A 26,386-nucleotide genomic window follows, 5' to 3' on the forward strand; every position below is an offset into this window, starting at 1 on the left:
CAATATTGGAAGTACGTCGAAACCTTTTTCAAGTGTTTTCTCAGGTTCATAAAGAGTTGGGCAATACAATACCCTCCCTAAGTGTCCTTCCAGGTTCTTATCCTTCAAGACTCTCGTCTTGTCCAACGTGTTACCACCCTTTTCAGGGACCTTTGGTGTACGTACGGAATCCAAATACCGAGTTCGTTCTTTTGCAACGTCAACGGGTATCAAAATGGCTGACTATGTGGCAGTGGTCGGTCATCCTTCACTACGAGCGGCCTCCCTCTGTGGGGCAACTCTTTATCTTCAGGACTTGTTGTCCCCTTCTTTTATCTTCTCAATGTTATGGTTTCAAGCCAAGCCTTAGAGCTTGTTTGTTGTATGGTTTAAGATTATTGATTGTAGTTTATTTTATCCTTATGTGTAAGTTTATTGGTGTGTAAGTTTATTGGTGTATTTGGCTCCTTTTCAAAGGAAGCTTGTAAACCTTTAATCTAATATAATGGAGTCCTTCAGGAAAAAAAAAAAATGCCTAAATCAATTGTCAGAATATTTATGTATATATGTGTTTTACTAGTCAACCTGGCTAAGCCCAACTAGTAACTAAAGTAAAGCAATCTACAAGACTACAACTACATAGATACAAGTTGCAATATTTACAAGAAAAGTGTAACCTTACTTGACAAATACTTATATGGTAACATGCCTAAATTGATTGTCCAAATATTTTTGTATACATAATACTGTTCAGCCTAGCCTTCTAAAAGAAAATAGCCCAACGACCATATAAATAGGGCCTTGACAGACCTTGATTGACATTTTAATTGAATAATTTGTAATTGAGGTCCGTATAACACACTATGACAAAGACAGAGTAATACACATTCCACAGTTGTACATTCTAACCAAACAGACTACTTCTCTTTTTAGTTTCAGAAAACTGCATTATAAAACCTTCGTCTATCCAATGTTTCTTGTGGGATAATAAGACTCCGTAACAAAATTGACCAGGTTCTATCATTTGGAACAAAACCATCTTCTATACCTTCATCCAGAAGCAAGGAAGCATCATAAACAAAACCTCCTTTGCACAACCAACTCATCAAGGTGTTGTACGTCACCGTATCAGGCGTTATTCCTTCAGCCTGAAGCTTCTTAAACATTGCCACACCATCTTCGATCCTACCTGCCCTACACAGACCGTTTATCAGACTGTTATACGTCACAATGTCTGGTGTCGATCCTCTCAGAACCATCTCTTTCTGAAATTCAACCGCTTCTTCTACCATCCCGCTTCTGCAGAGCCCGTTTATTAGTATGTTGCAGGAGATGCTGCTCGGTACTAGCCCATCACTTAACATCTTTTCAAACAAGCTTCTCGCTTTATCCACCTCCCCGGCGCTGCACAGCCCTTTTATCAGACTATTGTAGGTGATCTCATCAAGTGGCGATCCTTGGAAAACCATCTCGTTGACAAGTTTACGAGCTTCTTTGATTTCGCCTCTTCTGAGAAACGCGTTGATCAGCGTGTTGTAAGTAACAGTGTTGGCAACAACACCTTCAGATATCATGTCTCTATGTAACCATAAGGCATGCTCTATTTCATCGACCTCACAGAGTCCAGATATCAGCGAATTGAATGTATACACATCGGGTTTACAGCCTTTTCTTGGCATCTCTCTGAATATCTCTATGGCCTCGGTGATTCGATGTTCCTTGCAGAAAGCAGATATCAAACAGTTATAACCAACAGTGTTGAGTTTCAGTCCATCGGCAGACATGTCATTCATAACATTGTAGGCTTCATCTATCTTTCCTAATTTACAGAAACCATCAACTAAAATTGTATAAGAGTAGACGTTAGGCTTACATCCTTTATTCCTCATATCGCGAAGAACTTCCAGAGCTACACCCACAAGACCCCTCTTCCAATATCCATAGATCAGTGAGTTAAACGTGCAGACATCAGGAACGATACCATAAGACGTTACCATATCTGAGAAAATACCTTTAGCATCATCAAGTCTTCCGTGAGTCACAAACCCGTGAATAAGAGTGTTGAAGATCAGAACATTTGGCTTGGGGACTCTGAAAAAAAGATCCTTTGCAGCATCAACACGACCAATCTTACNGCTGCACAGCCCTTTTATCAGACTATTGTAGGTGATCTCATCAAGTGGGGATCCTTGGAAAACCATCTCGTTGACAAGTTTACGAGCTTCTTTGATTTCGCCTCTTCTGAGAAACGCGTTGATCAGCGTGTTGTAAGTAACAGTGTTGGCAACAACACCTTCAGATATCATGTCTCTATGTAACCATAAGGCATGCTCTATTTCATCGACCTCACAGAGTCCAGATATCAGCGAGTTAAATGTATACACATCGGGTTTACAGCCTTTTCTTGGCATCTCTCTGAATATCTCTATGGCCTCGGTCATTCGACGTTCCTTGCAGAAAGCAGATATCAAACAGTTATAACCAACAGTGTTGAGTTTCAGTCCATCGGCAGACATGTCATTCATAACATTGTAGGCTTCATCTATCTTTCCTAATTTACAGAAACCATCAACTAAAATTGTATAAGAGTAGACGTTAGGCTTACATCCTTTATTCCTCATATCGCGAAGAACTTCCAGAGCTACACCCACAAGACCCCTCTTCCAATATCCATAGATCAGTGAGTTAAACGTGCAGACATCAGGAACGATACCATAAGACGTTACCATATCTGAGAAAATACCTTTAGCATCATCAAGTCTTCCGTGAGTCACAAACCCGTGAATAAGAGTGTTGAAGATCAGAACATTTGGCTTGGGGACTCTGAAAAAAAGATCCTTTGCAGCATCAACACGACCAATCTTACAAAGTCCATTCATCAAATAACCGTAAGTTATATCATCAGGAGCAAACCCTCTGATCAGCATCCGGTTCACCATTTTAGCAGCTTCGTTAATCCGATCAAACTTACAAAGACCAAGGATAACATCATTAAACGTCTCAGCATCAGGGTTACAACCCATCAGAAACATCTCCTCAAGAAGCTGAAGCGATTCGTTCACTCTATTACACTTTGATAACGAATGTATAAGAGTCTGATAAATCACAGAGTTTGGGACACAGCCATGCTTCGTCATGTCCCTAAGCAGAGACAGAGCAGAATCAACCTCATTAACAGCACACAAAGCTTTCATCACAACACCAAATGTGAAAAGCGTTGGAGGGATTTTTCGGCTAAGCATATCGTAGAACACATTAGCTGCAACTTTATGACAATGACCAGCAACCAAAATCTCCAAGACAACATTGTAAGATTTAAAAGTGGGTTCACAGGAATACACATTCCTCATCTCCAGCATCAGTCTCGTGGTTTGTCCAGGGAACCCAGCTTTTTCGTAATCTCTCATAATCGAAATGAAAAGAGATTCTCTAAAAACGATTCCTTCATCTTTCATCTGCATCAACAACCTATCAATCGTCTTAAACTCACCGTTCGCACCGAGCTTACCTATAAGAACTTGGTACACATCGAAGGAGTGACGATAACCCTTTTGAGAACCGGTCCATGAGAACAACTCCATTGATGTAGAAACGTCGAGAGGTAACTCAAGTAGCTTACAGAGCTGAAAAGGAGTGATCTTGTGGATTGAATTCCTGAGAGATTCGAGATCGAATGGTTTAAGAAGCTTCTCCCATTCGTTGGGTGAATCGGAACCACCGTTCCCCGATGAACCGCCGCCATCGTCAGCGCCGCCGCAGAATGTAGATGAGAGAACCGTGTAATAGGAGATTCTCAGAAAAGACTGTGATCTTCTGCTCGCATTTAGAGCAAGCTTTGATCTTGTTAGCATAACCATAAACGCCACATTAATCTCTCTGAGAGACTCTCTCAGGTTCCGTTCCGATGAGAGATGAGAAGAAACTTCAGAACACTTGTTATGACCAATGTACCCTTATAGACTCTGAAACCTTCTAACTGAGTTGGAGGGTTCGACTATTTTTCTTAAAATCCTGACCGTTAGATTTTATCAGAAACCGTTTCTATCAGCCGTCGGATGAGTAGAGCCGGTCCGATTGGAACCGACAATTTTACTTGTAACTACATATGAAGGCGATGTGGCACCTTTTTTTTTTCATCACCACTACTACCATCATCAATCATGCATTTTTTTTGTTTATGTAATGCCAATAAATGTGTGGGTATACAATATAGTAAGTAGGATCACATTATTACTTTGTGTATTAAAAGAAAAAAGAAAACATATTGAGCTTATATGTTTTAACCCTTCGTAACAACAATCCAATCAATATGTGGCCATTTTATAATTATGGCCATGGGTTATATGTGGAGGTAAGAGTTATAACGTGGTGATTGGATTGATTCTTGAATATGATATTCAATCATATGATCATATGGCAATGTTTCTTGATAGTACTATCATACTATGTGATTGAAAACACTTTAAAACAAAAATATAGTAATAACTAAAGATAATTAGTGTTATATTAAAAAAACGTGCTTCAATCATTCTAATCTAACTACTCGGAAAAACAATGAATCGAAACTGACTAATTTGATAGTATTTGTACCAAATGAATTACAATTATATATTTTATATTGATCACACTAATAATATCTAACACATCAACAACTTCCCATTCAAAAAATGCTAAGTTAATTTGATGAAAATCATGGCTCTATCTACATATAGTCGCAGTGAGAAGGATTGCTACTAAATTTACATAGCTGACATTCTTATGGACCACTTCTTCTATCTCTATCTCCCCATTTATGTATGTATGAACAACCTTTGTTTTTAATGCTCTCTTTTAATTTTCCTCTAACTTTTCCTTCCATTTATTTTTTATCATCAACCAACAACCATTGTAAATTATTGTGAATACAACTTGTATGAACATCATATATTTATCTCGTCAAGTAATATCTAAAGTAATAAATTCTCAAAATTGATAGTATAGTATGATGGTAATCCCGTAAATACGATACCAATATCACGACTACATACAAAAGTCACTTACGTGTATGTCTTAACTTTACTTTTGTAAACCGTAAACAACTGTTTTAGCTAACCACATTCAAACACATGAACATTAGGGACAGAGAGGAATAATTTGAAAGAAAATGAGAGGAGATATATGCAAAAATTGAGAAGAAAAAATGGGAAATGGACCCATAAGAGAAGCCTCAAAGAGGAAAAGGAAACAAAGTTAAATGCATTGGACATAGAGAGGATTCAACATTATCAAAAAACAGACAGGCAAAGAAGAAGGAAGGAGGCTTTGTCATAGTTAATGACACTCACTCCCCAACTTGTGTCCCTCCCATTTGTTTTTTTTGTTTTGCTTTTTCTTTTGTTTCCTCCTCTTAACCAACTCATATCTTCACTGAAAAATAACATATTGCAACTGTAATCTAATAATGTTATGTAAAATCTAAAAGAAGACAGATAGAAAATCTTGAATTATATGATAAGAATGGGCAAAAAATATATTACTAAATGAAAGTTCAAACAAATTATGATAATTGAGAAGCAGGGAGTTTAAGCCCATTACTTCACAGCCTGTAGATATATGAGTGACTTTGGTTTTGATAATCTCTCTGAGAAAATAGACTATTCAGAGAAAACTCCAATTCTCCAAGCATCCCATGTGGGGATAATATCTCCTCTCTATTCTCTCTCTCTCTCTCTCTCTCTTTCATCTTTATAATCAAAACTAATCAATCTCTTCAACTCTTGGAACAGTTGGTTTCACTTTGATCTTCTCATCCTCTCTACATCCTCTCTTGTTTCCAACTACAGAGAGTAAATTTTGTGAATGATGTGGGAATCTGAGAGCGACGGCGGGGTTGGGGTTGGAGGAGGAGGAGGAGGAAGAGAGTATGGAGGTGATGGAGTTTTGAGTTCTAACAAGCATGGTGGTGTCAAGACTGACGGGTTTGAGCTTAGAGGCCAATCTTGGTAACACTTTCACTACAGTCACTGCAAAACAACATGTTTCCTTGTTAAGCAAGTTAATATTTTATATCAAAAACTTTTGCTTTTGATTTAGGTTTGTAGCTACGGATATCCCCAGCGATCTTCTGGTTAAAATCGGTGACATAAACTTCCACCTACACAAGGTAAATTCATGTTCTTGAGTCATCATCAATATTATAAAGTTGGAACTTCAGAATTTTTTTTTATGGATTTTAAGTGTTTTATGTTTCATTACTTCAGTATCCGTTGCTGTCACGTAGCGGGAAGATGAACAGATTGATCTACGAGTCACGAGATCCTGACCCGAAGATCCTGATTCTTGATGATCTACCCGGAGGACCAGAAGCGTTTGAGCTTGCATCCAAATTCTGCTATGGAGTTCCCGTGGATCTCACGGCAACTAACATATCAGGATTACGTTGTGCAGCAGAGTATCTTGAGATGACAGAGGATCTTGAGGAAGGTAATCTAATCTTCAAGACAGAAGCTTTCCTCAGCTATGTGGTTCTGTCTTCATGGAGAGACTCGATCTTGGTCCTAAAGAGCTGTGAGAAGCTCTCACCTTGGGCTGAGAATCTTCAGATTGTAAGGAGGTGTAGTGAATCTATTGCTTGGAAAGCTTGTAGTAACCCAAAAGGTATTAGATGGGCTTACACAGGGAAAACTCCATCTCCATCAACCACAAATTTCGCAAGTTCTAGTCCGAGATGGAACGAATCAAAGGATTCAAGTTTTTACTGTAGCCCGAGTAGGAACAACACTAATAACAACCAACCTGTTCCTCCAGATTGGTGGTTCGAAGATGTCTCTATCTTAAGAATCGATCATTTCGTTCGTGTAATCACAGCAATCAAGGTGCGTACTGTACATGGATTAAATTCTCACAAACACTTGATGTGCATATATCTCAATCCTCCAACTCTGGCGCTTGAAACAGGTGAAAGGTATGAGATTTGAACTCCTCGGAGCTGTAATAATGCATTACGCCGGAAAATGGCTTCCGGGTTTAATTAAAGAAGGAGGAGTTGCAGTAGCTCCAGCCACCATTGGAGGAGGATTAGGTTTAGGAGGAGACGAAATGAGTGTAAGCTGTGGAAGCAACAGCAGCGGAGGAAGCTCCGGTGCAGATTGGAAAGGAGGTCTACACATGGTTCTCTCCGCCGGAAAAACAAACGGACATCAAGATTCAGTCGCTTGTCTCGCCGGACTCGGAATAAGCCCAAAAGACCAACGCATGATCGTCGAATCCTTAATCAGCATAATCCCACCACAGAAAGATTCAGTCTCTTGTAGCTTCCTCCTCCGTTTACTCAGAGCAGCCAACATGCTCAAAGTAGCACCGGCGCTGATCACGGAGCTCGAGAAACGTGTAGGGATGCAATTCGAACAAGCGACGCTTCAAGATCTTTTGATTCCTGGTTACAACAACAAAGGAGAGACAACAATGTACGATGTTGATCTTGTTCAGAGATTGCTTGAACATTTTCTTGTTCAAGAACAGACAGAAGGGTCGAGTCCGAGTCGAATGTCGCCGTCGCCGTCGCAGTCTATGTACGCCGACGCCGGGATCCCGAGAGGGAATAGTAATGGTGGTAGTAGTAATACTCAGAACGCGAAGATGAGAGTTGCGAGGCTTGTGGATAGTTATCTTACAGAAGTTGCTAGAGATCGGAATCTGCCGTTGACCAAGTTTCAGGTTTTGGCTGAGGCGTTGCCTGAATCTGCTCGGACTTGTGACGATGGACTCTACAGAGCTATCGATTCATATCTCAAGGTATATATATGAAAGGTCATTTTGGTCAATTCTATAACTTTTATGTTAATAAGATCAAAATTGTAATTTTGGTATTTGTTGTAATAGGCGCATCCGACATTGTCGGAGCACGAGAGGAAACGGCTGTGCCGAGTGATGGACTGTCAAAAGCTATCAATGGATGCGTGTATGCACGCGGCTCAGAACGAGAGGTTGCCATTGCGAGTGGTGGTTCAAGTTCTATTCTCGGAGCAAGTCAAAATAAGCAATGCCTTGGCCAACACATCACTCAAGGAGTCAACCACGTTAGGAGAAGCAATGGGTACATATCAACCAATGATCCCAAATCGCAAGACATTGATTGACGCAACACCACAATCGTTTCAGGCAAGTAAGAGAAAAGACTCATCACGATTCCAAACAAAATCCATGTTTTTTTTTAATTATGTTGTAACTTTGAAAACAGGAAGGGTGGGCTGCGGCTAAGAAGGATATTAACACTTTGAAATTCGAGTTAGAGACGGTGAAGACTAAGTACGTTGAGCTTCAGAACGAGATGGAAGTGATGCAAAGACAGTTTGAGAAGACGGGGAAAGTGAAGAACACACCGTCTTCTTCCGGGTGGACTAGTGGTTGGAAGAAGCTAAGTAAACTTACTAAGATGAGTGGACATGAGAGTCATGACATGTCCTCCGGGGGAGAACAAGCTGGTGTTGATCATCAACCCATCAGGAAACCAAGACGATGGAGGAACTCAATTTCTTGAAGTGATGGGTTTTGTATCTTGTTGATTTTGATTCTTTGGAAAGAAAAAGCTTTTGTTTGGTCCTAATTTGTTATGCTTATTGGTTTCTAATATGGAATAAGTGACATCAAAGATTCAATTTTTATGAAACTCAAAGGTTTATTACAAAATCATTTGCGAATACAACAAAACAGACACAGTAACATGTGGGTTGAAGCAAAATGACAAAGGCATAGTTTGCATTATTACAGACATTAAAATTAATGACATGAACATACATCTTCATAAAAACATGGACCCATTTAGTCATGATATGGACAAAAGAGAGTGTGGGTCAGAGATATTTTTATTACCTTAGGGGGGAGGGAGATTCATAGACCACGCGAGTTTGAGAGATGAGACTTTGAAGTTTGAATATTACCTTTTGATTTCACCATCCACACTCAGCCAAAAAAGATAATCATTGTCGATCAATGACCATGACGACTTTGGCTTTTCTTTCCACAGAGAGAGAGAAGAAGAAAGTGACCTCTTTTCTTCTTTTAACTTTTTGAAATTGCAGAAGCATATATACTTAAAGTAGTCCACTATATACAGCTAAAAAAGCTGGTGCAGAGGATACGTACCTAAAAACCACTTCACACGTTTTAACTCGTGAGAATCTTCAAGCCTTATCTGTCTGCAGATTTCTTGTTCCCCATGTTGTCTCTTTAACCAACAAGATTGGTGGCTTGTGAGTGGTGGGAGCTTTGGTTCTTAACCTCTGTCGAGATTAAGTCTCGTTTCAGCAACTTTAGGTAATCAATTGCTTCGTCCAGAAGTAAGAGAGCTTCGTTTCCTTTTGCACCGGGGACTATGCTCTCGAGTATTTTCAGAGCTGTACGAATCTTGTCTTTCTTCGACTGCTCGCTGCTCAGACCAGAACCACTGTCTTCCTTGGTCGAGATGTTTTTTGATTCAGGGAGATTTTTATCCTTGTGAAAGGACGACCCATTGAGTTTTGTGGAACTCTTAGTGCCCACAAATGATGATGACTCACTGATTTTGTTATCCTTATCCAGTAGTTTCTGCCTTTTACAAGGACCATCGATTTCATCCAATTCCCTTTTGTTGCAAAGATAAGGAGAGTGACCAGTGCTCATTACTTCATCATCACTCTCACTCTCACAATCATCATCATAATCATCATCAGAGTATAGCAATGCATTGATCTCCTCAGTGTCTTCATGCATTTCTGACTCTTTTCCATTTGAATGGTTCTCATCAAACTCTTCATTATCTTCCCTGAAAGCTTTCTCTAGACCGTGTAACTCAGAGAGTTTGACTGGTTCTGCAGCCCCGTGAGATGGAAACCGTAGAGGAAATGGACAGCGTAATAGACGAGTCTGATTTCCTGACTGATCGAATATCATAAGTCTTTTCTGAGAAGACTCTAATGCTCCATGTGGAGTAGTAGTAGTAGCAGCAGCAGCAGCGCACCAAGACCGCATGTCAGACCGTGAGAATCGTTTTCCAAAAGACTCCTTATCATGACTGCACAGTAAAGACTGGAATGGCGGTGGCTGCAAACAGCGAGCCTGAAGCTCAGCTGCGTATAGTATCCCAAGCTCAGGGAGAGGAATTCTAGGATGGACAGACCGAACTCCTATATCCTCAAAGCAATTTTGACTTAAGCCCAGAGGCAAATCCCTTTGCCTTGTATCTAGAGGCATGCTCTTGCAGATTAACTCAAGGGAACTTGTAGAAAGTACTACACTGCAGGACAAAGAAGAAGCAAAAATCAGCTCAAGAAAGATAAAGTTAACAGTTTTTATAAGAGGAGTAACGAGGAAGAATTAGCATACCGACTGTTAAGTTGCTCAGTTAAGTGAATGCAGTACTTCTTGTGCCCTTTTTGAAAAGATAGTAAAAGAAAGACGAACGAACAAAAAAACTCAGGTTGAAAAAATATGGCGAAGAATCACGAACCAACTACGTGACTGGTTTAAGTAGAAGTCTGAAGTATTCAGCCTGTAACACACACAACAAAAAATGGCAGACAGTGTTAAAGGACCAAAACTATAAGCCAAAAAGTGTGATGAATGAGAGAGCATTGTTGTATGGTACAAACCTGGCAATTATCCATCGGTTGATAGCATTCAATAACTCTCACTACAATAGTTGATTTGTTAGCGTTTCCTGTCTCGTACTTCAATGCTCGAAATCTTGTCTTACCAGGTGATTGACAAACCATAACTCCGAGGAAATCTTGAATGAAAAAAAAAAGTAGACAGAACACCAAACCGAAGGAGGAAACTTTTTTGTTGTGGAAGGGAAGTGAGCTTTTTTGTCTAGCTGATTCTTTGTTCACAATGGTATACGTAGAAATGTTGGGATCCCATTTTCAAAAGCGTTTGTAGGAAAATGAAGGGAAGATGAATAAGAAAGAAGAGAGGACTTGACTCTTGAAGGGTTGGGTTCAGAGGTTGAAACAATTTACAGAATCACACGGCAATATAGATTCAAGCTCAAAACTTTACGGTATACGGCAATACACATGCTGTTTGTATTCAATCTACTTTAGTATCTCTGCAAAATCGAAGGAAGCATCTCATCAACAACACCACAAATGTGCTAAATCCAGAGATTCACAACAGTAAAGGACAGAGATTTATATGTATCTGATGAGAAATATAGCCCCTAATTCACATCCAGTAAACTAGCAAGCAGAGTGTATTCATCAAGGCTTCAATCCAAGCAAAGTTACGCTACGTTTTTACTAATGCAACTCAGTATATACACAAATCACAATGTTCTAAGCTAGAATCAGAGTTAAATTACAGAACTTTTCCCATTTCACTTAAGATGTACAAACAGAGAAAACACTGATACAGACTATAACAGTGGAGAAAGATTGAATTTTGATACCTTACAAAGGATGAAAGGAACGATCTTTCGCTCAGATCCGGATAAAACGATGAGACTCTCTTTTTTTTTTTTTTTTTTTTTTTNTCAATGGAAAAGCGAAGGGATAAGAAGAGAGAGAGAGAGATGAAAGTGACCAACGAGCAATAATGTGTAAACCGTTATCCTTTTCTATACTATCTTTTCTCTAAAGAGCTGAGTGGCTACAAGAGTAACAAGGCTTTATAAAAAACAATTATGACGTTTTTACCCTTTTCTATACTATATTTTACTAAATCACCCCTCATCTTGTGCATTATACAAGTTTTTTTGGTTTGGTTCGGTATCTAGTCAATTTTTTAGAAATATATTTATATTTAAATTTACTTTATACTGTATTTCTTAGTATAAATTGAATTAATATACGCAAAAGGTTACATATTTTGAGTTGTAAAATTGGAATTTCTAACATTTAGAGAAAATAAAAGAAAAAAAGATACAAATAATGTTAACTTGGAAATTAATCTTGTACTTTAAAACGGTGGCAAATATTTATTGTGCTTTGCTTGAAAGAAATGGGACAAGGGGGCCGAACTTGTATATGCGTAATTATGGTATTTATGATGACAAAGTCTCACGGTCCATAATTTCAGGTTATACTCTATGGTTTAATAATAGTATATATTTTGTTCCTAACCAATATAATTCTTTTTTTATTAATATACTTTCTTGATTATTCGTTAAAGTAAAAGTCCATACGTTTTCTCTTATTTTATTTTAAAAGCTAAGTTAGTGAAAGTGTGGTCGAGCTTTTATCCTTGATTAATTTCTAAATAAATACTATTTTCAGGTTACTACTCCATCTTTAATTTAATTGAAAGCTAAGTTAGTGAAAGTGTGCTCAAGCTCATCCTTAATTATAGTATCTTAAAATACATTTGTTCAGGTGCGTGTTGTGTTTTCAAACACCCATTGTGGCGGAAAAGAATTAAAGCTAACCACCCTTATTATTATTATTTAATTTTAATTGACTATTAAGCATCTAGCTTATACAACGCCAAAATTAGCTCAATACTTTTGTATATATAATATATATATTATGTAGAATCCATTTCTTTAAAATAATAATATCATTAAAAAGTCTTTATGTGATTGGGGGATGTGGGTGAAAAGAAAAAGAAAAGTAAAAAAGGAATGAAAATGAAAATGAAGAAAAGAAAAAGAAGAAGAAGAAAGTGAGAATAAGTGATGATTAAAGAAATGCACGGGAATTTTAAGTGCTTAATTACCCGCACGACTTCTCTCTCTCTCTCTCTCTCTCTCTCTCTCTCGCCATTTCTCTCTTTTTCTTTCTTTTTTTTTTTTTTTTTTTTTTTTNGCTCAACTTCAACTTTAAATTAACCAAACAGACAAATCAAATGTTTACAACTGATCTGCAATCACATTAGAATTAATCCAACAAGGCATAATAGAAAAAAGCTTAGGAACGTAATTCGTGAAAGAATGGGCCTCCTTAGCAGTTCTATCAGCCACCATATTTCCATTTCTGAGGGTGAAAACCACTTTTGTTTCTTCAAAAAGATGGTTAAGGTGTCGAATGTCTTGGATAATTGGATCAATATGAGGTACGTCTGTGCCCTGGTTGATGATCGACACCAGCTGCTGCGAGTCTGATTCAAAAATTACTTTCTTGTACTTGAATCGAGATATTGAAAGGACTGCCCACCTCAGAGCTTCAAGCTCTGCTTCCAATACTGATTTGGTTCTGGGTATAAATTACTTTCTTTCTTTTGTTTAACTTAAAAATATGTTCTCTCTGAAATAAAGTTCTTTACTTTCGTCTTTTTCTTCCTTTGATTTGATTTTCATAATAGTATTTATACTGTGTTAGAGAGAATTTATACAAGTGCTCATTTCAAATTTCATTATTTTAGAATATACTTATTACAATCTAATTTGCTTTGAGACCATTTTTGTTTTGGATCTGATACTTTTGAAAACTATTTATTATTTTAAAGCATATAGAAATTTGAGATTGATATTTTAGTTTTTTTATTTTTTTTTCTGCTTTTTTTATTTAGCATTTTGATTGAATAAATACAATCTAATATATTCACCAAATCATATACTCCCTCTGATTTTTTTTAATTGTCGTATAAGATTTTTGCACAAAAATTAAAAAAAAAATATTAAACTTTATGTTTTGTCCTTTATTAATATATTTCATAATTTTTTCATTAGTTAAAACTTTAAAACAGCAGAAATAATCATCAAACATCTGCATTAAAAATCTAAAACGACAATTATTATGAAACAAAAATTAAATCTCAGAACGACAATTAAATTTAAACGGAGGGAGTACTAGTTAAAATCTCTTTTTCTTGGAGTAATTCAATTTATCCTCACTCAAAGCATACACATGAATTACTACAACATAATTAGAATTAGAATCATCCTTTAGCACCCACACTTAAATAGTTAGAAAAATGTAAAGAGGACACACAACAATAATCACATATTCCATAAACAGCAGTAATACAAACATTCGATTGAAACACAAAGACGGGTATTTTATTGAGATAAAACGTTGTCCAAGAGTTTTTAGCAAAGAGCAATGACATCATAAAGTTTGTTTCATCAAGATCACAGATGCAATAAAGATAAAAAAGGGTTGTCACCTCTTCATAATTTTAACATTCAAGTATAGATTAATAATCTTCCCACAGTTTATTGAGCCGGGGGGAGATCATCACTCCACGCTCAGAACTTCGATTTCAAAGTCGAGAACCGAGTTTGGCTGGATTCCCCATGCCGGAAACCCACCAGCGCCGTATGCGTAATCCGGTGTGCACTGCAGAAACAGATCAAAACCGCAAGCCAAAGATGTTAGAAACACACGAAATATATATATACACGACACACACACAAATGACTTCTATATACTATTGCAATCTCTAAGTGAGCTTATCGTCAGAAACAAACATGCTTCAACATTAGACATAAAGCTTAGAATCCATAACATGAAGATCTTAAGAACTTAGGAAAGAGGAACATGATGGGAGAAGCGGTATACATACCCGCAAGCGAGCAACCTCTCCAATCTGCATTCCAATAACGCCTTCATCCCATCCTGTAAGCAAAATATTAAAAAGTTGGAATCACATTATCTTCTCCAGAAAGGTATACCATATGATATGATCAACAATGAAACAGAGTAAATAAGGTATACCTTTGATCACGGAACCTTTACCGATTTGGAACGAGAAAGGTTTTTGCCCCTCATCCTTTGTACTATATCATCATAATACCAAAGAGCAAAAAACACAAAATTAGGCTAATCTTATACCAAAAAGCAAAACACAATAAGCAACTAGTGTGTGGAACGATGATAAGAACAAGTAAACGTAATTCTCTGTTTACTGATCCTTGAATCAAGGATTACAATGAAGAATCATTTACCTCCAGAACTTCTGGGAGAGATCACCACCTTTCCCTGAAAGAGACAAAGAGAGATAAGGTTCTTAGAAGATTCTCCATTAAACCTAAAAGCAGAGATCGCAAAAACAAACAAGATTTACAGATTAAGTATGACCTAAAAGGGTTACTCACTCCGTCACATCGCCGACAAGGAGAAGAGTACATAAACCCTAAATTAAATCCAAATTCACAACAGATAAAACAAACAAAACAGGTGAATTTACCAACCACATCTCACATCAGATTAATTAGCTCTTTCACCTAAGCAGATTTGTGTATAGATCGATTATATTTTTTGGTGACCATGGAAATATACAAAAAAGATATGATGCAGAAGACGGAACTTACCGAATCCGGTGCAATGGACGGTGACGGTTTGACCCGGAGCGGGTTTAGGACCGTTGCCGGGTCTGATGACTTCCTTCTCCACACCCATCTCTTCTCTCTTTAACACTTGTTTTTGCTTTTTGTCTCAGCTTCGGGGGTCCGAGTCTGAGTGAGCATATGCCATTTTTTTGGTTATTTATCACCGCTCTGATTGATCTGGGCCTAATAATAATCAGAAGCCCAATTCTATAACATTTCGGCCCGAATTAAAAAAAGCAGAATCGAGCCCAAATACTACCGATATCTGTTTTTGACATCCGGATTCAAATTCAAGCCAGAGCCAGGACGACCGATCGTCAGCTTATGTTCGAAAACAACTTCTGTATGTTATTAATAAGTAAGAAACAATGGTCAAGAAGACAAGGCAAGATAGATAAAACGAACCTGTCTTCATCACAATTAGAGAAAAACAGATAGTACAGAAATAGCTTAGAGCCTAGCCTAGAGAGGTTCGTCATTGATGGCTTCAACAAGCTTTTTTATCAATAAAGACAATAGATACTTCACTGGAGCACAGCTAGAGCGTGTATAAGCCCAAATAACATGCACATAGCGCATTCTTGAATAGCTTCTGTATCTTCTTGTTTCTGCATATTCTCATTACAGATTTACAGGTAAGAGATAAATACCTAGCTACAATGATTACACAGAAAGAGTCACTACATAGCCATTTAGGTCTTTACCTTGAGTCACTACAAAGCCATTTAGGTCTTTACCTTAGACCCCAGCAAGAAATTATCAACAAAGAGCTTAATAACTTACTTGTTTTCCTTACCTTACAAAGCATAGACAAAGAGGATGAAAAAAGCAAGCAATGTGTGTGTCGTCACTTTACCTCTTCATTTGTCGGTCCAGAAAGCAAAGAACTCAAAAATGTCTCTAGTGAATGAACACCGACAGAAGCAGCAACCACAACATGTAAACACCTATATTTTGCACTATGGCCTTTTGAGTTGGAGGAACATAATTCTTGTGCAACAAAAGAAACCTGAATAGAATAAGCAACTCACTTTTTACACTATAGAATGCACTTGGCTGATAAGATCTTATACTCTAAACCGAGAAAAATATGTATCTTAATACCATACTCAGAGGTCCGAACTCAGAAGCAGAAAATTATATACCAGAAAGGGAAGCAAACATCCGAATTTTGGGCCAAAATAACATCAACAGATTCCAACTACAGTGATTCCAAGGAATCAAAATGCCAGTATTTCCACTACAGTTAAACATCAACAGGAAACGTAAAAGCTAAGGCCTACAGGGAAACATCGCAAACCTAAACAAATAAAGAAAAAAGAAAAAAGCCTTACTTCACTAAGTAGCCTTGATCTTATCATCTCCAACAACAGAAAGTATGGGCAAACTATTCAAGAATTCATCAAGCCCCTCAAAGAACCCAATCCCTTCCATATTATCTACCTCCCTGTTACTTCCCACCCCATTGCCTTCGTTTCTCCCACCTACCACAGCAGGCTCTTCCACTTCATTACTGAACTCCACATTCAAATCCAACCTCCCCAGGTTCTTAGCTCCTGTTCCCATTCGTTTTCTAGTAATGTAATTCACTGGTTTAGACATAACCCCAGATGAGGAACCAACAGCCCCAGCAAACGAAGAGGCAGGATTGCTAGCACTACGGATACTTTCTACATTTTGGACTTTCTCAACTCCATGTCTCTTGTCACTTCTCACCAATGTTTCTTTCCCTTTCCCAACATTCGCCTTCTTATTCCCTTGTGCCCCATTTTGCCAATCACCATCATCATCATCATCATCATTACCAGCGCCATCTTCATCGGAAATCGCAACATATATGTCATCATCGTCATAATAAATCCTAGGAGCAGCCGGTTCCTTTCTCTTCTTCAAGGATGATTCATCATCATCCACCCTTTGCAGAGGGCAAGCAAAGAGAGGTGAAATAGGTGACCAACTCGGGGCTTTAAACTCACCGGAAAACCCTAATGGAAACAAAGCCCATGAGCAAAAGTAAACATCTTCGTGGTCTTTCCCTTCCACCGGAGGTTTTGGTATAGTCACAGCTTGAAACGCTCTTCTACATTCTTGACATTTCAAAGTGCATTCCTCGTAAGCCTTAGGGTACTCAAAGAGCACAAAGCAGTAAGGGCAAGCGGTCCAGAAGCTCGTGGCCATAGGATCAGTCGAGGTCCTAGCCTGGCTCTGCGGCCAAGGCTGCTCTTGTGCTGCGTTGGTGCAATTGCTAGGGTTCCACTGAAATTGTTGATGCGTTTGGGTTTGGGGATTGAAACCAGATTGGCCGAGTTGACTCAGTTGCAATTCGCGGTCGTACAATGACTTCCTAGACGGATCAGAGAGAACGAACCAAGCATCAGAGACGGTTTTGAAAGCCCGATCGGCGAAAGGGAGGCGATTAACGGAAGGGTTGAGGAGGAGAGCGAGTCTACGGTACTGGGTGGCGACGTGTTCAGGGTTTTGAGCTAAACGACCGAGTCGGAGCACGGCGTACCAGTCAGGCAAGTTGGAATGACCTAAACGGGTTTCTCCGGCGAGAAGAATGTCGCAGATTGCGAGGATATAGTCAGCAGCTTCTGCTCGGGTCGGGTCAGCTTCGCATGCGCGGATCGCAAATGTCTTCGCTCCTTGAAGATCACTAGACGCTAGAAGCTTCTCCGATGTAACAAGCCATCGATCCGCCACCGCTCTGTTACCACAACCACCAGCTCCGCCGCGTCCGCCTACCATATCTTCTCTTCTTTTTTTTTTCCTCCCTCTCCGGTAAAATAAATTAAAATAATTTTATTGCTAAAATAAGTAAATATGGGCCTATTAACTTGATTACAGTCGATGTAAGCCCGAATCATTCTCTAGCTTACTCACTCACTAGTCACTCACTCCATTGCAAATTTAGAAGTGGTTTGTGTACATTCTACCATAAAAAAACTAGGTTTGTGAAGAATTAAACCACTCACTTAATAAGTATTCGGAGTGTGTTCTGTAGTTTTCTCAATTTCTATGTTGTACCGTTATGTGTTTAGGAGGAAAGAGAGTACCCATAGAGAAGTTAGGTATGTTCTCCTAATATGGCAAGGATCCCAAATTAAAACCCTAAAATATCTAGATGTGATGGTCTGTAATTGAAATTTGATCTAAAGATTTGTAGATTATTTTTATTTAATTCCACCTTAATGTCAAGTAACAGAACAATTATATATAGTGTCGAGTTATTTTATTATACATATTTCCTCTTAATGAATGTGAACGCGTGCTTCCACTAAATTGAAATAACCAAAGTAACCAACCAATTCTTGTTCTTGTTGGGAGCAAAACACAATTTACTTTTTATTAACCATTTTTCTAGTTTGTTTTTCTTGTAGAAAAATGGAAAAACAAACACATATAGAAGAAAATGTCAAACACAATGGCTTGAATTTTGGAGTATAAATCACAAAAATTAAATAATTACACATTTTAGTTAATTTGCCATTTTATTTTTATTCATATTAACATATTCAATGATACAGCTTGCTCTCTACATCACTCAAAACTGTCGGTCTAACTGATTGTCTCTTATTAAAAAAGTTACGAACTGAAGAGATACTTACTCATATCAATTGCAAGAATATTTATCTATAAAATTAATATAATGACTTGTCTTTCGTTTCTTAGACAACACTTTTTGGTTTTCTATACAAATTTTTTGATTGCATTATCTACATTTCATATCAACATAAGGTTATGAGAGTTTATGTAAACAAGTTATTGGATTAAATGTTTACTCGATACACATTTGTAAAGATATTATAGACAATAGTAATATTGAGACTTTCTAGATATACATTTGCTTCACTGTTATTTTGTTTGAAATGCGATTTGTGATTTTCATATTACAAACTTCTAATAGTTGTTTTTTTTTTTTGGGAGGCAACTTCTAATAGTTGTTTTGTAATTGTATTTTAATTATTCTTTGGATTTTTTATGCACATTACATAACCATTTGAAAAATGAAAATGGTGTTAATATTGTAGAATCTTCATGATATTGTGGAATGAAATAGTCACTAAGCTAATCAAATGCCTCCTCAATTTGTTTGATTGCACTATCTACATTGACCAAAACGAATGGATTTGGTGAATGAAGATAATGGTCAACAAGTTTACTCATGTCTTATCGAGGTCTCTTTAATTACTTTTCATATCTATTTTAATTCAAAGTTCTATTATTTTATTGTTCTTAATTTAGTGTTAATCTAATTCTAAACTAACATATCATATTACTCTTTCAAAGAATACTTTATTGTATCTAACTTTAATTTATTTCAGTTTTGTTAATAATGCTGGGTAACATTTGATTGTAAATTCTTACTAACTTTTTTTTTTGTAAAATACAGTACATAACTATAATTACCACAGAGTAAAACAATTTCTTTTTGTTAACAATTTACAAATACGATTGTTTTGTATAGATCAAAGATTCAAAATACATAACTACAATAGTTGGATGGCCAAGATATCTTATCTATCGTTTTGATTATTTTTTCGTTACATAAAAAATAATATTGAGAGCTGATTGATGAGAATTATAGCTAAATATTTACTGTAATTTTTTTTACTATAGAGAATTTGGGTACAATATTGATAAAATTCTGATGGGCATTAAGAACTATGACTGTTTGTTTAATATTTTTTTTATAAAAATTCAATATCAGCAAAAAAAATTCAATATTATGCAGTATTGTTTCTGATTGGTTGAATTTGTCAAAAGTAAAAATTTCTTAATCTGCGTATTTTAGTTAAAACATTTTATATTTTGAAACGGACGGAGTATAAGACTTACTTATTTCATATATATATATATATTTATTTAATATTGAATAATCGACGAAAATTTGACTGTCATGGTCACTCATGGATGTGGGAAAAAAAAGGCATGATTTACAGTAGAAAAAAAAACTGAAAAGGACTGTAAAGTAATCTTACAGTGCCAGTGAGCCACGCCAATCACCCCATACATTATGTCATTAATGAGACAACTCGATTTGTTTAAATCGACCAAACTGATCATTGCGGTCATAAAAGTCTTCGCCGTCTTGTTACTGATCGAACCTGAAAGTAGAAAAGACTCGTGGACAAATGGATAAGAAGATGATCTCAGAGAACGGAGAAACAACAACTGCAGACGGATCGATTTGTGGCTATGATTCGCTGCATCAACTCTTATCAGCGAATCTCAAGCCCGAGCTCTATCAGGTGAAGTGTGTTTTTTTTTTCTTCTTTTTATGATTGATCTCGTGAAATTTGTTCCAGTTAACTAAAATTAGGGTTCTTGATTAGCCTCTGATTCGATTGATGATTATATGGATTACTACTAGTGGGTTTAAAGTGTTTGTTTTTTTAGTTATGTTGATACGACTTCAAAAAGAATTGGATTGGATTTGCAGGAGGTCAGCCGATTGCTACTTGGACGTAACTGTGGGGGATCTCTTGAGCAGATTGTTCTGCCAGAGTCTGCAAAAGCCTTATCTTCAAAACATGATTTTGATCTCCAGGTTGATTACTCCGCTGGTTATATTATTATACACTATAGGATCAAAATCATTGACCTTAACTAATTGATTTTGATCTTTTTGTGATAAATATTTCCTAGGCTGTTAGCTTTTCAGCTGATAAAGAGCAGATGAGAATGCCTCGAGTGGTCAGAGTTGGTCTCATTCAAAACTCCATCGCTATTCCCACAACTGCTCCATTCTCTGACCAAAAACGTGCAATTTTCGACAAGTTGAAGCCGATGATCGATGCTGCGGGTGTTGCTGGTGTTAACATACTGTGCTTGCAGGTTTGCCCTCCATTTGCTTTCTTTTTTTATAGAAAAGTTTATTTCTTTAACTGTTTCTAATTGTGTCTTGGTTGGGGAATGGTTAGGAAGCTTGGACCATGCCATTTGCATTTTGCACTAGGGAGAAGAGATGGTGTGAGTTTGCTGAGCCTGTTGATGGCGAATCGACAAAGTTTCTTCAAGAATTCGCTAGAAAGTATAACATGGTGATTGTGAGTCCTATTCTTGAAAGAGATATTGATCATGGTGAAGTGATGTGGAATACCGCTGTGATTATAGGGAATAATGGAAATATCATTGGCAAACATCGAAAGGTAAACTTTCCCTACATGTTTTTGCTTCGTCTTTTCTCTCTTTTAGTCAGCTTAATTTATATTGCTTGCTCGGTGGTGGCAGAACCACATACCGAGGGTAGGTGATTTCAACGAGAGCACGTATTACATGGAAGGAGACACAGGACACCCTGTGTTTGAGACGGTGTTTGGGAAAATTGCAGTCAATATATGTTATGGGAGACACCATCCTCTAAATTGGTTAGCTTTTGGTCTAAATGGTGCCGAGATTGTTTTCAACCCTTCTGCAACTGTTGGTGGTCTCAGTGAACCAATGTGGCCTATTGAGGTTTAACTTTTGATTCTCCTCTTTCTTTATCCCAGTATGTATGAAGCTCTCTTTCTGTAAAAACAGTCTGACAATTCAATCTGTTCTTTAAAATCTCAGGCACGAAATGCGGCGATAGCAAACAGTTACTTTGTTGGATCCATCAACAGAGTTGGAACCGAAGTATTCCCCAATCCTTTTACATCAGGCGATGAGAAACCGCAACATAATGATTTCGGACATTTCTATGGGTCAAGCCATTTCTCTGCACCAGATGCTTCTTGCACTCCGTCTCTGTCCCGTTACAAAGATGGGTTAATGATCTCAGACATGGATCTCAATCTCTGCAGGCAATACAAAGACAAATGGGGATTTAGAATGACTGCAAGATATGAAGTCTATGCCGATCTTTTGGCCAAGTACATAAAGCCAGACTTCAAACCTCAAGTCGTCTCTGACCCATTGCTCCACAAGAATTCTTCATAAGAAAGAAAATTTCCAGTAACTGTAAGAATCTTCAAAAGAAGGAACTTTTCTATGTTACAATCATTTGTGTAGCTGTAACAGAACAATCTGTTTGTATCTGACTATATGAATAAGTTGATATGCCAAAAGGCACCATCTCCTTTGCTTTTATAACCGAACCGGTTCATAGCTTAACCGGAATCTCAATTCCAAATATATAACCGTATTCGATGTGCTACGGAGCAGTATGAATTTGAGATGTGAGAGATTCGTCTTCTTCTATTCGTTATCCGAGATTTTGAAGCGTACCCAGATGGGATTGAGTTTCGCAGTTGCTCTAATTCCAGAAGAATAATGCAATCTCTCACCTTAATTCAGTACCCAACTCCAGTTTCCCCGCAAAGACTCAATCTTTACCCGTTAAGACAAATCGCAGTTTCTGTTCTTTCAACTCCGACCGCCGGTATTAACCGTCGCGAGATGGCGTCGTCTCGCCGTGAGTCTGCTTCATTTAAGTCCCTCGCTGTTGGTCGGACTTTGACCGGAGGTGATGATGATGGTTACTGTACTCTCATAGACTTTGCAGGTAACAAACTACTCTGTCTGAGCTAACTTAGCACTGTTTCGATAATTCAAGTTGATTTTGGTATTCTAAGTCAATCTATTTTCGAAAATCCTGAATTTTAGTGGAAATATCCAGACTTTAGCATCTAAAACTTGCTTGACTGAGTAAGAAGATATAAGTCTTGGAGACTTTCTCAATGAGACAAAACTTATCAATGGGTTTTGAGGGTTCCTCTGTACAATACAAAGACAAAGCTCTGATTGAAGATTGAATTTTTTGAAGGGGCAAATGTAGGAGATGATCTTGTGGTGTTGCTTTACCACTTACAACATGCCTGCAAAAGAATCGCTTCTCTTGTCGCCTCTCCTTTCAATTCTTCACTTGGGAAGCTCTCTGTTAAATCCTCCTCTAGTGGGTCAGACCGAGATGCGCCTAAGCCGCTCGATATTGTTTCGGTCTGTATATCTCTTTGCCCTTTCTTCCTTTGTCATGACTCAGATATAGAAAGATTTCTATCTTAACAATTGTTGTTCTTCTGTTTTGCAGAACGATATAGTCTTGTCCTCTCTTAGAAACTCTGGGAAAGTAGCAGTAATGGCTTCCGAAGAAGACGATAGTCCAACTTGGATCAAAGATGATGGTCCTTACGTTGTGGTTGTAGATCCTCTAGATGGATCACGGAACATTGATGCTTCGATACCCACTGGAACTATATTTGGGATTTACGATCGTCTCGTTGAGCTTGATCATTTACCTGTTGAAGAGAAAGCTGAACTCAATTCTTTGCAGAGAGGAAACAGGCTTGTTGCTTCCGGTTACGTGCTCTACTCTTCAGCCACTATATTCTGCGTTACACTTGGCTCGGGAACACACGCCTTCACGCTAGATCACTCAACAGGGGAATTTGTTCTTACCCATCAAAACATCAAGATCCCTACTCGAGGTAAAAAAAGCTTCTAATGGCACATGACTTGATCCATTGCAACATCCCTAATCAATGTAATCATGAGTCTAAAAACCTGCATTGAACAATGATCATCAACAACAGGACAAATCTACTCAGTGAACGATGCGAGGTACTTCGATTGGCCAGAAGGTTTAAGGAAGTACATTGACACAGTGAGACAAGGCAAAGGTCAAAACCCGAAAAAATACTCGGCGCGTTACATCTGTTCTCTAGTGGCTGATCTTCACAGGACTCTCTTATACGGTGGAGTTGCTATGAATCCACGAGACCATCTTCGTTTAGTCTATGAAGGAAACCCTTTGGCTTTTCTGGTGGAACAAGCTGGTGGTAAATCCTCCGATGGAGAAAGAGAGATACTTTCAATACAGCCGGTGAAGCTTCACCAGAGGTTGCCTCTGTTTCTTGGGAGCCTAGAGGATGTTGCTGAGCTTGAAAGCTATGGAAATGTGCAGCAGACTGTGAATCCTGGCTATGATGTTTAAACGGTTCCTCTGTCACAGTCTCTCGAGTGACTTGAGCAAAACATACATCACCAGCTTCCTATAGAATCTTCTTCATTATTCAAACCATCCCCTATCTGCATATATAAAGAATTGTTAATTTTCAAGTCTGAATCAAACACAGTAAATAAAAACCATTAACAAACCCTAAATCCCCAAAGTCTGAATAAGTGTTGATGATAGATACTTATGGTTCAGTGATAACAAACATAGTACCTCAGATCTTTCCTTCGGGTCTTGCTCCTGCTAAGGCTACAGCTGCGACTTCTGCTTCTGCTTGGGTTTCTTGATCGGGAGCTTTCATATTCCTTAACCTGCATATGAGCAGAAAACACATACACAACATAAAACATTAACTTGTGAAATCATGATTTCAACATTGATTTCTATCCTAAACAATTGAGAGTACAAAAGTCACATATGTATCATGAATGAAGCATCTACCAAACTAAAATGTTGAGTAAACTGAGATAACGAAAAAAAAAATCTAATTAACCTTGATTTCCCAGCCAAGAATGGCCTTTTCTGTTGGTGAACCAGACAACTCTAATCCACCACCGCCCTGCCCTGTCAGCAAATAAAATCCCATGAGCAATGTTAAAGAACTTAATCTAGAAAATCTTAAATTTCATTCAAGATATAAAAGCTTGAAACTTACGCTTACCTCTGGAGGAAAAAATAGTATCAGTGGTGTTTTGAGATATCCCTTCAAAAACTAACGAAGTGATAGTTGCAGGCAACTAAAATAATTTCACTATGATAGGAAACAAGAAAACACACGACTTTGCTCTCTCCAGCCATGCTAGAGACTCATCAAGGTAGCACTCCATCCGCAGGAACCTACAGATAAATTTGAATTTCGATTAGACAAATGGTGGTATGGACAAAAACAAAATGATACGGAGAGAACAGATCACTCACCTGATTTCAAATGTTGAGAGGTATCAAATCACCCACCACAATGCCATAGATAGAAATTTCCACTCGCCTTCTACCTATTGTCACCTGTGCAAGCAATCAACACATGCGTAGTGTAAACTAAGGAGGGAACAAGAAAAAAAGAGTATTGAGGGAGGAAAAATTACATTGGTGCAAATCTATTACCTCCAGATGTATGTTTTACTTTTAATCATAGAGGAAAGCCCAATAACAATAATTCTGCAATATTTTTTGAATTTGAGAACCTCACCATGTGTCTGCACTTGAGAATCTTCTGCATTATTTTCACATCAGTCTTGAATGCCAGAGGAAGCCAACACACAGCTTTTTTTTTGCCTTTGTCTACTCTGCAAAAGTTAAAAGAAGACAACAAATTAACAAAATGATAAGTAGGAACTACTGAAACCAAAATGATAGAATTCAACCAACAACAAAGACCAAAACGCATCACCTGGTAGCAAAACCTCCAAGAAACATCTCCAGCAATACTTTTCCAGAAAAAAAAATAAAAATATATATAATTTCCCCAAAATTAATGTCAAGTGACTAAAAAAAAAAAAGAGAAAAAAATTAACTTTTTAATGTATTCCATTTTTCTAGTTTGGTACTGTTGGAGAAAATGGAAAAAAAAAAAGAAGAAAAAGGACAGTAAGCAGCAACATGACTTGAAATTAGGGAAAGAAAAGGAAATATTATATATTAGAAAATTTAGTTAATTTGCCATTTGATTAAAAGTCATATTAACAATTTTCAATTTTCTCGCATCCTTTGGTTTAGCCTATATATATAAAGTACCCGAGAGGGGGAGAGCTAATAAACACAAACACAAAGCACAAGAGAAAGAAAGAAAAAAGAAACAGAAGAAGAATGTGGAAAAAAGCCAGCCAAGTCCTCGTCTTGAGTACCTTAAGATTGTCGATGATGTTGTCTACGACTCTCGTCGAATTGAGAATATGCCCAATTTGAACGAGGCGCATGTTGACATCACTCAAGGAGTTACTCACAGGTTTCTGAGAGCTCTTGCTTCAACCCGCCGCCTTTATTTATGTGTATCACTACACTCAGAGGTCCCTAGTATGGTCATCTGCTTCTATCGGCTTGTTCATCTCGAGCTAAGTACATGTGCGCAAGGTTGGTGGGAGCTTCTCACTCAAATGCTCCAAAATTCTCCCAAACTAGCATCTCTCAAACTCACTGATGAACATGAGCTTCATTTTCCTAGTGAAGAAACTCCAGATTGTTGGAAGCAGCCGAGTTCTATTCCCGACAGTCTTGAAACTTTCGCATGGATCGGTAACAAAGGCAGACGA

At 37.8% G+C, this 26,386-nt stretch overlaps 8 protein-coding genes across 12 annotated transcripts in view; 4 read left to right on the forward strand and 4 right to left on the reverse strand.

Annotated features, from left to right (window-relative positions):
* LOC104762588 overlaps positions 1–504 on the forward strand; it is a 1,721-nt gene extending 1,217 nt beyond the window's left edge. Inside the window, exon 2 of the mRNA XM_010485905.2 lies at positions 57–504. Within this exon, the coding sequence (XP_010484207.1) occupies positions 57–425 (369 nt within the window). The 3' untranslated portion in view covers positions 426–504. The remainder of the gene's footprint in view (positions 1–56) is intronic.
* On the reverse strand, positions 763–3,877 carry LOC104762589 (pentatricopeptide repeat-containing protein At5g64320, mitochondrial-like). Its single transcript, XM_010485908.1, has 2 exons — positions 2,723–3,877; positions 763–1,990 (listed from the first exon to the last, which is right to left on the reverse strand). Exons 1-2 carry the CDS (start codon positions 3,834–3,836, stop codon positions 915–917), a joined length of 2,190 nt encoding a protein of 729 aa, XP_010484210.1. The 5' UTR covers positions 3,837–3,877; the 3' UTR covers positions 763–914.
* LOC104762591 (root phototropism protein 3-like) lies at positions 5,304–8,615 on the forward strand. Of its 3 annotated transcripts, XM_010485911.2 has the most exons (7): positions 5,308–5,649; positions 5,745–5,960; positions 6,052–6,121; positions 6,219–6,833; positions 6,916–7,752; positions 7,840–8,118; positions 8,198–8,497. In XM_010485911.2, the coding sequence occupies exons 2-7, from the start codon at positions 5,818–5,820 to the stop codon at positions 8,495–8,497; spliced, it is 2,244 nt and encodes a 747-aa protein (XP_010484213.1). In that variant the 5' UTR covers positions 5,308–5,649; positions 5,745–5,817. The 3 variants fall into 3 exon arrangements, with proteins under 3 accessions (XP_010484214.1, XP_010484213.1, XP_010484212.1); XM_010485912.2 differs by having other exon boundaries at positions 5,304–5,960; positions 7,840–8,122; positions 8,198–8,336; XM_010485910.2 differs by lacking the exon at positions 5,308–5,649 and having other exon boundaries at positions 5,818–5,960; positions 8,198–8,615.
* LOC104762590 (transcription factor SAC51-like) lies at positions 8,599–11,466 on the reverse strand. Its single transcript, XM_019240464.1, has 4 exons — positions 11,384–11,466; positions 10,587–11,044; positions 10,321–10,486; positions 8,599–10,231 (listed from the first exon to the last, which is right to left on the reverse strand). The coding sequence occupies exon 4, from the start codon at positions 10,186–10,188 to the stop codon at positions 9,187–9,189; it is 1,002 nt and encodes a 333-aa protein (XP_019096009.1). The 5' UTR covers positions 10,189–10,231; positions 10,321–10,486; positions 10,587–11,044; positions 11,384–11,466; the 3' UTR covers positions 8,599–9,186.
* Positions 13,909–15,341, reverse strand: LOC104762592 (peptidyl-prolyl cis-trans isomerase FKBP12). The gene is made up of 5 exons (XM_010485913.2): positions 15,185–15,341; positions 14,819–14,852; positions 14,589–14,650; positions 14,437–14,489; positions 13,909–14,210 (listed from the first exon to the last, which is right to left on the reverse strand). The coding sequence occupies exons 1-5, from the start codon at positions 15,270–15,272 to the stop codon at positions 14,109–14,111; spliced, it is 339 nt and encodes a 112-aa protein (XP_010484215.1). The 5' UTR covers positions 15,273–15,341; the 3' UTR covers positions 13,909–14,108.
* LOC104762593 lies at positions 15,440–18,167 on the reverse strand. 3 transcript variants are annotated; one of them, XR_002036528.1, is made up of 3 exons: positions 16,537–18,167; positions 16,348–16,442; positions 15,440–16,211 (listed from the first exon to the last, which is right to left on the reverse strand). XR_002036528.1 is itself a non-coding variant. In XM_010485915.2 (2 exons), exon 1 carries the CDS (start codon positions 17,948–17,950, stop codon positions 16,541–16,543), a length of 1,410 nt encoding a protein of 469 aa, XP_010484217.1. In that variant the 5' UTR covers positions 17,951–18,167; the 3' UTR covers positions 15,440–16,149; positions 16,537–16,540. The 3 variants fall into 3 exon arrangements, 2 of the variants coding, with proteins under 2 accessions (XP_010484217.1, XP_010484216.1); XM_010485915.2 differs by lacking the exon at positions 16,348–16,442 and having other exon boundaries at positions 15,440–16,149; XM_010485914.2 differs by lacking the exon at positions 16,348–16,442 and having other exon boundaries at positions 16,537–18,165.
* Positions 20,338–22,279, forward strand: LOC104762594 (beta-ureidopropionase). The gene is made up of 6 exons (XM_010485916.2): positions 20,338–20,454; positions 20,646–20,753; positions 20,852–21,040; positions 21,127–21,354; positions 21,437–21,661; positions 21,761–22,279. The coding sequence occupies exons 1-6, from the start codon at positions 20,338–20,340 to the stop codon at positions 22,124–22,126; spliced, it is 1,233 nt and encodes a 410-aa protein (XP_010484218.1). The 3' UTR covers positions 22,127–22,279.
* LOC104762595 (fructose-1,6-bisphosphatase, chloroplastic) lies at positions 22,331–24,282 on the forward strand. Its single transcript, XM_010485917.1, has 4 exons — positions 22,331–22,691; positions 22,953–23,125; positions 23,217–23,613; positions 23,719–24,282. The coding sequence occupies exons 1-4, from the start codon at positions 22,460–22,462 to the stop codon at positions 24,117–24,119; spliced, it is 1,203 nt and encodes a 400-aa protein (XP_010484219.1). The 5' UTR covers positions 22,331–22,459; the 3' UTR covers positions 24,120–24,282.

This window comes from Camelina sativa, chromosome 18, assembly GCF_000633955.1.
Source record: "Camelina sativa cultivar DH55 chromosome 18, Cs, whole genome shotgun sequence".
Classification (NCBI taxonomy): Eukaryota; Viridiplantae; Streptophyta; class Magnoliopsida; order Brassicales; family Brassicaceae; genus Camelina; species Camelina sativa.